This window comes from Callionymus lyra, chromosome 17, assembly GCF_982586985.1.
Source record: "Callionymus lyra chromosome 17, fCalLyr1.hap1.1, whole genome shotgun sequence".
In the NCBI taxonomy this organism is placed as follows: domain Eukaryota; kingdom Metazoa; phylum Chordata; class Actinopteri; order Syngnathiformes; family Callionymidae; genus Callionymus; species Callionymus lyra.
Window position 1 is genome coordinate 3,684,759 of NC_141834.1, and position 10,400 is coordinate 3,695,158.

General features: G+C 43.7%; 1 protein-coding gene across 1 annotated transcript; it reads left to right on the top strand.

Moving 5' to 3' along the window:
- The first annotated feature begins 67 nt into the window (after positions 1-67).
- On the top strand, positions 68-9,541 carry mios (missing oocyte, meiosis regulator, homolog (Drosophila)). The gene is made up of 12 exons (XM_087813177.1): positions 68-166; positions 664-1,534; positions 1,663-2,163; positions 2,298-2,385; positions 2,495-2,749; positions 4,923-5,092; positions 5,539-5,604; positions 5,769-5,927; positions 6,796-6,948; positions 7,511-7,715; positions 7,879-8,008; positions 8,560-9,541. The coding sequence occupies exons 2-12, from the start codon at positions 722-724 to the stop codon at positions 8,648-8,650; spliced, it is 2,631 nt and encodes an 876-aa protein (XP_087669303.1). The 5' UTR covers positions 68-166; positions 664-721; the 3' UTR covers positions 8,651-9,541.
- Positions 9,542-10,400: the final 859 nt, after the last annotated feature.

A 10,400-nucleotide genomic window follows, 5' to 3' on the forward strand; every position in this document is an offset into this window, starting at 1 on the left:
GAATCTTTTTCCAATAATAAAAGCTCAGTGAGCGCCATCTGTTGGTAAGACTCACCGCCGTTCTTGGCCGGAACCTTATGAACGTACTGCTGTTTCTCACACGGACGTATTTTTTGAACGGCACAAAACAACCACAGCGGATCCAGGTCGTCACTCTTCAACATGTGTATGTAAACTCTTCCTCATTCTTACTCTAATGCATGTATCTGCTCATTTGCGATGCGGGTGTGGTAAACTGATGTAGCTTGCGTGTGCTAACCGTTGCTAGTAGTAGCTACATGCTAAAGTGTCAAGTTTTTATCTCGCTTTTCAACCAGGATTACATTAACTCACTTCGAAATAGCATGAAACTGCCGCTGTAACTCAAATAAAACTTTGGTACAGTTTGTATCGTTTCAGTGTTATATCCGTGTTCTTGTTCAAGCTAGCATGACTTTGAAAACTTTTTTTATGATACAGAGAGCGTCAGGTGACGTGTGAGATAACTAGTTAAGTCTTAGCTGGGATCGATAGTTTGCAACAATTGCATCTGGGTTTAGCAAACATATGAGGTTGGGTTCATGTGTAATTGAATGATCTCTGTATATTACATCGACTTACCAGTCCAAGAAGAACGAATTTTAGTCAGTTTAACCAATGTTGTTTTTTTTATCTTGTGTCTAGATTTTGCTTCATGTCCTACCTGGATTCATCTGACAAGCTTTTAGCGCATTCTTAAAAAATGAGTGGCTCCAAGCCAGACATCTTCTGGTCCCCCCACCACCCAGATCGCTATGTCATCTGTGATTCCGAGCTTGGGTTGTACCGCATTGGACCCGCGAGCAACGCTGAAACCAAAGCGGTACCGCTCTCCGGAGAATCCACTGCTACTTTGCTCGCCATCAACTCCGACACGCCCTACATGAAGTGTGTGGCCTGGTACCCAAAACATGAGCCAGAGTGTTTGCTGGCAGTGGGTCAGGCCAATGGCAGGGTCGTCCTCACGAGTCTGGGTCAGAGCCATACGTCGACATGCAAAGAGCTTGTGGGAAAAGAGTTTGTCCCGAAACATGCCAGGCAGTGCAACACATTGGCCTGGAACCCAGTAGACAGCAACCTGCTGGCGGCAGGGTTGGACAAACATCGCGCAGACTTCTCAGTCCTCATCTGGGACATCAGCACCAAGTTGTCCCCGGAGGCAAGTGTAGCAGCAGAGAAGACCCGCCTCTCATCGATGGACTTGGACTCCAACTCTGTGGTGACCAAACCTCTGTATGAGCTGGGCCAGAATGACGCGTGTCTTTCGCTCTGCTGGCTTCTCCGTGACCCCAAGCTGCTCTTGGCTGGAATGCATCGCAACTTGGCCATCTTTGACCTTCGGAACACCAGCCAGAAGACGTTCGTCAACACCAAAGCCATCCAGGGAGTGACCGTCGACCCGCACTTTCCTGATCGTGTGGCCTCCTTCTTCGAGGGACAGGTGGCCATCTGGGATCTTAGGAAGTTTGAGAAGCCGGTGCTCACGCTGACAGAGCAGCCCAAACCTCTCACCAAGGTCAGATAATTCAAATTTCTTTATCTGCATTTGATCATGCAACTTTGTCTCTTGAGTTTAAGATGACCAGTACTGAACTAAGGAGAACCTTCTGTTAACTCACGCAGCATGGTTGATGTCCTCCTCAGGTGGCCTGGTGTCCCACTCGCACTGGCCTTCTTGCTACTCTGACACGCGACAGCAACATCATCCGGCTGTACGACATGCAGCACACACCGACACCCATCGGCGATGAGACAGAGCCGACCATCATTGAGCGCAGCGTACAACCCAGCGAGAGCCAGATTGGCAGCTTCGCATGGCACCCGTCCTCCCAGAACCGTATGGTGGTAGTCTCTGCAACAAATCGGGTCATGACGGACTTCACAGTTTTCGAGCGCATCTCCCTGGCGTGGAGCTCCACCACTTCACTTATGTGGGCCTGTGGCCGTCACCTTTACAATTGCGGAGAGGGCGGAGTTGAGGGGGTTGAAGCTACCATGGAGATTGACATTGCCACTAAGATGAGGCAACGAGCCCAGTCCATGTATGGACATGACACAGTCCAGGTGTGGAGGAACCACCTGCTTGCTGGTGGAAATGACCCACTGCTTAAGTCGCTCTGGTTCGATTTGTCCTATATCCTTTGTGTGTGAATGATTTCTTCTTTTGTAGAGACTAAATAATGTGAGTCAAGTTCGACATTTGTGGCTCTACAAGGCTGTTACAAGACCTCTGAACTTAAACAAGTATGCTTCCTATTCAAGACCCACATATGAAACAGTGTGCTGAAGACACAGAGCTCAAGCTACAGGGCAGCAGACAGTCTGTGGTCTACTCTGGAATCAAGAACATTGTCAAGATCAGCTCAGGTGAGAACATCTCAAAATTCCTCTGTGAGTCCATCATTTAATCAGCAGAGGGAGGGTCATGGAGAGAAATCCTAGAACGGTATCTCATCACTATCACGTGTCATTCTAGGTACCAGCGAGAGCCAAAAGTGTTGGAGTGGTTCGGACCGCCAAGCTGACGTGCTACGGTACCACAGTGAGGAGCGGAGCCTCGCCTTACGACTGTGTGGTTGGATCAGTCGAGGGCCTGAAGTCGACGTGGAGCCTTTCCTTAGGTCTCTCGAGCAGGAGCGAGAGTGGGAAAGAGCTGCTGCTGTGGCTCTCTTCAACCTCGACATCCGCCGGGCCATCCAGATCCTCAACAAAGGCGCCTCCACTGTTGACGGTAGGTACTGCAAACCAGCTTTTCTAAAGCGTAAAAATGGAAAACAAACCGGATCAGTGTGAAAGATTATCATCAGATTACTGAGAAAATTACAGTAAATGTTGTAAAAGTATTGCATGATATAATAATTATTGTGAAGATAACTTCTTGAAGAATTTAAATGTTTATCGATTTAGAAATGAAAAAATAGAAACTAAAACATAGAAAAAAACACTATCGAGCTCATTTTGACCTCTGTAAGGTTACATGGTAAATGGTTATTTCACTGCTTGCTCAGCACACAAAGCAATTTACACAACCATTCGCACATACACAACCACCACTAAAATGGAAAATCGGGAAATGAAGAGGCTGCTGCTTCAGCTTTCTTTTTATCATCTCTGTCAAAATATTGTGAAATCTTTCCGTATAAGCTTCACAGGGTGACTCACCCTCACTCTGCAACTTATTTTTTAAAAGATGCCAGCCCTCCCGGTGATTTCACACCAGTTGTTTATGGCTGAGAAAAATTCCACTAATGTAGGTCAAACATATTTGTGCAGCGTGTTCTAATGAGTGTTTCCTGACTGATAGTCTGACTCATTAGATAAGGACTGTCAACACTGGCTGGTTACACTGTTGTGTAACAAACTCACACTGCCCCTTCACAACACAATTAAATGACAAAAGGGTGGAGGAGCAGCATTCCAGCTGTCGGAAGGCTGCATAAAACCAAACGTGGTGGTGTGTTGGTTGCTGCAGCTACAGTTTATTAAGAGGCCAAAACAGAACTTTTTCAACTATGCTCGGGGATTTTTCTCTTTCCCTGTGGTTGGAGAAATATTAAAGCTATAGTTCACCCAAAATAGCCTCATTTTCTAATCACCCTTATTCTGGAATTCCTGTTGTGTTATCAGTTTTATCTTGACCTTTAAAGTATATACTTTATTGAGTATTGTTTTCATTGTTTAAGCGCTTTGTGACCCTGGTCTGGAAAAGCGCTATACAAATAAAAATTACTTACTTACTTACTTACTTACTTATGTCGACCTGGGGTTATTTTGGGAGTAATATTCAACATTTCTGATATGGATCAAACATCATTGTAAATTAGTGTAGATGTACTCCAGTTTAAATGTTTATATTTTACACATAAGGTTTTAACGAAAAGTTACTTACAGAGACGATCAGGGGCAACACATGACACAAATTCTTGTTACATTTAGAACAAAAGCGTTGTTTACAAATAGTCATTAGTGCGTTTTTCAAGCTTCAATCATGTGATCACGTGAAGGAAACCTTTTCTTTGTTGCGCTTTAAATTCAGCTTCAATGTGAGATAATGGCCTGGTGTACGGCTGATGCTGTTTAATAAAACCGATATTGGTTGGTTGGGAGTCCCGTAGAGAAAACTTGAGCGAAGACTTGCCTGTTATATTATAAACCTATAATTCCTTCACATTTCTTTCTGAATGATGTGAAATAGATGATAATAACATGCGGCATTAAATGATCATGTTGTCATAATCGATAAAGAACATTAGTTTAGGGAACTAGAAACGTATTTATTAGTTTGTGAATACTTTAATATCCACTCATAAAAGCCTTGGCACACTGCTCTACTGCACTCTACATGACAAGTTAGTTTCGACAGGGATCAGAGCGATGAACTGTACATACAACACCTTCAAACCTGTCTTTTTCATGCTCTTTTCATTCTTGATCCATCTGAACCTTGTAGAAAAGTATGTGCAAACCTTTTTTGTGCACACACACTCTTGGTACATGAGGCCTCGGAACACTGTGAACAACAAAGGTTTTTTTATCGTTAATATGCCAAATAGTTCAGATGAATCACATTACTTTATTATTCATGACTGTTCAGACAGGGCTCACGCTGTCACAGTCGTTAGCATGACCATCTCACATTTTCTGTCCGGGCACTCCAGTTTCCTCCCACAGTTCAAAAACATACAGAGGTTGATTGGGAAATTGTCTGTAGGTATGAGTTTGTATGTGAATTGTTGTATGGCTTTATGTCCCCTGTTACAGTGGCAGAAAATAATTAAATGAATGAGTAAATGACAGTTTAGGCTTCTTTATGTTAGAACATTTAAACATCCACCTGACTTTGTAAAGCAGTTGTTGCATGACAAAATCCTTGAACTTTTTTTCTTGTTACACTCTTGTCTCAGGTGACCTGAACCTGAATGTGGTCGCCATGGCGCTTTCAGGCTACACGGATGAGAAGTCTTCTCTGTGGAGGGAGATGTGCAGCGCGCTGCGGCTGCAGTTGAAGAACCCGTACCTCTGCGTCATGTTCGCCTTCCTCACCAGTGAGCCTGGATCCTACGACGGCGTGCTGGTACGGTGTCATTCCTCAACTTCCAATAGTAGAGAGCGATGTGCTGCTATATGGAGAAGATCCACAGGAAGTCCTGATCCGTTTGTGGGTGTAACTTCAATCCATAGACTGTTCAACTTTACCTTAGAACGACATTTTGTGTCCCAAATATCTAAAACGTATCCGTCTGTAAGAGTTGTCTTCACTGGTGGTTAGGAGTCACTTCTCAATCAAACATGTCATGTATCCACTAAAGTCTTAACTTTTCTGTAATCACTTCTGTGAATCATAAAACTTGGGGACAATAGATGTGTTCAGATCCCCGCCTTCATTGCACCATGTTCTGCAGATGTATAATTTATCAGCCAAATAAAACTTCAGCTTTGCTGAGGTATAAAATGTTGCTGTCCAAAACCGTTCTTTGAACGGCATATTGTCTGAGAACTGTGCGTCGATGTGTGTTTCAGTACGAGAGCAGTGTGGCCGTGAGGGACCGGGTCGCCTTCGCCTGCATGTTCCTCAGTGACTCACAGGTGAGTCCTGATATGTGTACATTTTTCATATTGTATTGTTTGCAGCAATAACAATACAAATGTGTTTATTTAAGAGATTTTGAAAACTATTTTGCGAAACGTAAAAAAAGAAATTTGAGAGCTGACGCACGATAAAGACACATCTCTCCTCATGTCTGCTACAGCTGCCGCGCTACATTGATAAACTTACCGGTGACATGAAAGAGTCTGGCAACTTGGAGGGAATCCTGCTGACTGGTCTGACCAAGGACGGCGTCGACCTGATGGAGAGTTACGTCGACCAAACTGGTGACGTTCAGACAGCCAGCTTCTGCATGCTGAAGGTATGGAAGCCGCCAGCAAAGATCACCATGTAAAAATTCAGTCTCCCGTTAAAGACTTCCCCAGCTCAGATCTATAGATCTGTTCAATACACACTCTGATCTTATGGTGGCCTTTTAATATTTGTAGCCATATAAATGTGAAGACTAGAGACGTATTTCCTGGACAACTGGTGTCAGTCAACGAGAGATCACCCGTTGCCTTTTTTGGTTCTGCACTTGCTTCTGTGAATGAACCAGCAGGCCTGCTGCTGAACATCTGTTGACACTCATGTTTGTGTTCAAGAGTAACTTTCTCAAATACAAAACTCAAGGGTGAAACGGGTAACCACGTTCGTCTCGGGTTTGTTTTAAATAATAAACCCTTTCTCTTTTTCCAACATACTCAGTAACAACAGTCTTAAAAATGTAATGTGAATGTTTTGACATTGTAATAATATTAAGTCTAAACAGACATGAATAATGAAAGTCAAGTGATGAATTTAAACTATTTGACATATTTACAATAATAAACTTGTATAGTTCAGTTGTTGGCAAGTCGGTGTCCAGCTGCTGTGGTAGGACTTAAAACATTTCTGAGCTGAAACTAAACTAAAATTATTTATGATGGTTTTCGAGTCGACTCAAACTTGTGAAACAACACTAAGAAACTAGTCTTTAACTCAAACAAGATCACTTTTCAAATAAACCGACATGCTCCGAGTCTCTGAACAGAGAATGTTAAAAGCCAAACAAATGTGTTCTTGATGACTTGTTGACGTCACCATACAAACACGTTGCAGAAGAGGGCACGGCTGCAGCTCATTATCTCTGCTGACAGAGTTCACTCTCACCTCTTTTACAAGCCAAAACTAAGGTGAGTCTCCCTCAGGGGTCGCCGGTCGATGTGCTGAAGGACCCCAGAGTGCAGTGCTGGATCGAAAACTACCGCAACCTACTGGATGCCTGGAGGTTCTGGCACAAGCGAGCCGAGTTCGACATCCACAGAGGAAAGTTGGACCCAAGCTCCAAACCATTGGCCCAGGTGAGTTTTTGAACATACTTCTCACTGTCAAGTGTTAACAATAGTTTTTATTCTAATCTAGGGTGGAAGAATTTATCCAGTTACCCTATTAATTTAGACCATTATTTTAATGAACTTGAATTGTTGAAAAGGCATTTAAGTATATTTTGGATTCCTAGCAATAAAAGACTTTCTCCGGGTTGGTAAACAAATGCACATGTGGACTGTGGCAGCTGCTGACACTGTTGCAATTACACTGTTCAAACAGTGAAGGGAGCCAGAGAGAAATGTGTTCAACCTCCTCTTGTGCTGCTTTAAGGTAGTTTAAAAATCACGGAAAAACAGGTTACCGGTACTAGTTCATTACAAATTGGATTAATGGAGACGTTTAACTAATTTAAATAATCTATCAGAACCATGTCTGTGTACAGTTATCTAGTATTTGAGCTGTTATGTGTTCAGAACATTAAGGCATTTTCTAAAAGTATCAATCACTCCTGTCCTGTTATAAGTCTTGTTTCTACTACTTTAGATAGTTGATCAATGGCTTCATAGACGTTTCTGATGCGTTTTCTCTCTGCAGGTGTTTGTGAGCTGCAACTTCTGCGGGAAGTCCATCTCATACAGCTGTTCAGCAATGCCTCACCAGGGCCGTGCCTTCAGCCAGTACGGTGTGGGGGGCTCTCCCACCAAGTCCAAAGTCACCAGCTGCCCCGGATGCAGGAAGCCACTGCCCCGCTGCGCCCTCTGCCTCATGAACATGGGCACCCCTGTTTCTAACTGCCCTGGTAACCAGCTAGCTACTGTGTCACTTCTAAATACTGTTTTGCCACTGAATTTGGCCCCTACAAAATATAACCATTGTTACCGAGCAGCTTTTATGTCTTCTCTCATTCACCAGTTTACACGTTCAGAGAAGTCCACCACAGACTTGTTCTCTTTTATATGCAGGGACGGGGAAGTCTGATGAGAAGGTGAACCTTATACGAGAAAACAAGCTTGCTCAGTTCAACAACTGGTTCACCTGGTGCCACAACTGTCGCCACGGTGGCCACGCTGGACACATCCTCAGCTGGTTCAGGTGGGTCCACTGGTCCAGCTTGTTTTCTTCTCTCTTTTTCTGCTCAACCGTGATAAAGCTAAATCAAACAATGTGTTGCTAAAAACTCCCAGACGTAAGACCATATCTTAATGTCCTATTGGATGCGTGTTGGTTTAAGGATATAAAGTGTATTTGGTGGCCTGTCGTCAGTGTGTCATTTTCGTTTTTACAAGACAAGAGTATTTTAAGTCAAATCTTACTCATCCTAAATCTTCTCAGTCTTGTTTTAGAGTTATAAAATTGAGAATTTAGTTTAAATCTAGTTTTTGTCAATGTTGTAGATTCATTTCAGTTGATGACATTTTTTCTTTATTCTCATAGTAATTAATTTGTCCAATATAGTTCAGGTACATTGTGCAGTATTATCATAACATAAATCAAGACTTTCTGGTATTATTGTGATTTTGATACATTTGATTATGGTTATGGTCACACATTTCACGCTGCTTTTCAACAGTTTTTTTTTACATGTGTTTTCTGTGAGTTTCTTGTACAGTGGTGACTGACAATGTGCACGCACCTTTCTCCAGAGACCACACCGAGTGCCCAGTGTCTGCATGCACGTGCAAGTGCATGCAGCTGGACACGACCGGGAACCTGGTGCCCTCTGACAGCAGCTGATCCGGAAGAGCCTGTCGGGATCTGAAGCCAAACAGCAGCCCGAGGCTCCCTGGGCTCCTGCCGCCGGCGCGTCAGGGGACCACAATCTATCCACTCATAGTCTAGTGAATGTAACACAGAAGGGAGAAGCTTTACTGATTGATTCCATATACATCTAAGAAAAGGGAGGAAACACAAACATGCTGCTCTGCAAGTCGGTAACCACACTCAGGAAATCACTCGCACATGAAATGATCACCAGTTGCCAACCAGTTGCTGTAACTCAGCGCGTCTTCACATACCTCACTGGCACAAAGTTTTTGAAGTTCATGACAACACTCTCCGGTTGTGTTGGTACTACACTTGACCAGGCAGAGGTGGGGGGAAGTAGGTTGGAGGGGGGTCTATATTCACCCGCGTCCATGAAAGACGCTCCCAAAAAACAGCAGCTGCTCGGCACTCTGACAAGACCCTCCATATTGTTCCTCTCATAAAGAGCCTCAGCTGCCGAATACTATTGCCTCAATAAGAGGACAGTCTGAGAACACCCCCTCCCACCCCCCGCCCTTTTCCCCTCTCTCCCCTCTCTCCTCTGCACCCACCAACATACTTTTTCTTTCTTATGCGCCCAAATAACACCCAAGGTCTACGCATCAGCACAAGTACGGTTTGCTCACCGTGTTTTAAAGTCCTCCTCCCTCTCTGCTATCGTCAAAGAGGGTCAAATCACTTAGTCATGGAAGAGCTGGAGGGGGGCAGGAGCTACAGTGGGGTGCTCTTGCCGAGATCGCGGTGCAGTTTGTAAGGGTTTATTGGTCCTTTGTCTGATTCCTTCACTGGTGCAGCAGCGAGAAGTGTCTTCATTTTACCCTTTCTCCATCACATTTTAAAATAAATTTTGATTTATTCTGATGCTCGTCCCTGTCCTTTAAAAAGTCTGAAGCAGCAGTAGAGACCATCGCTGAGGAACGGTGACGGCTTTAGATCCTCCAGGAGAGGCTGCTACTACCACAAGACTCACCTACGAAACCTTGAACCGGACCGCTATACACACTGTGCAAAAAGACACAAACAAGTTTGACCAAAAATATACAAGGTCACACTGTTGTGACCAGATCAGATCAACACTCGTCAACATTCAAACACCAAAAGATAAACAATCAATTTCAAATGGACACAAGGACACACGGAAAACATGCATTTGGACTCGAGAACACAAACGTAAACAAACTCAGACACGCGTACACTAATACAATCATGCTGCCCCAGTGCGTGGCCTTGTGTGGGACCCGCGTCCGTGGAAACGGGGCGTCTGTTCAGCCTCATAAACGGGGAAACAAGGTGAAACAATTGGACTCCTGGAGCCTGTGAGTGGCTCATTTCCTGGAGACTTGAATTGGAGAATGTTGTCATGCAACTTTGCTTTCTTTGGAAACGTTTTCATTCTGACAAGTTTAATCTCACTGGAGTCAGTTCCATGTTAAAGGATAAAAATAGAGGCCATTTTAAGAGTGGATATTTTCTGTGGAAATGACAGTGATGGTTGAACTAAAGTCAAGAATCCGCAGTTCTTTAAGTCCGAGTGAAATGATCTCGAACAATAAACGAGTATGATTTGACACCCCTCATGTTTCCAACAAAGTAGTCATACATTTGTATTTATTATTATTTTGACGAAATATAACAAAGTAATAACTGAAAAGTTAAACGTTTACGATTGAAGTCTAAAACACTTGTTGATGAACGTTAACCGGTGACGAATGTTTGTCCG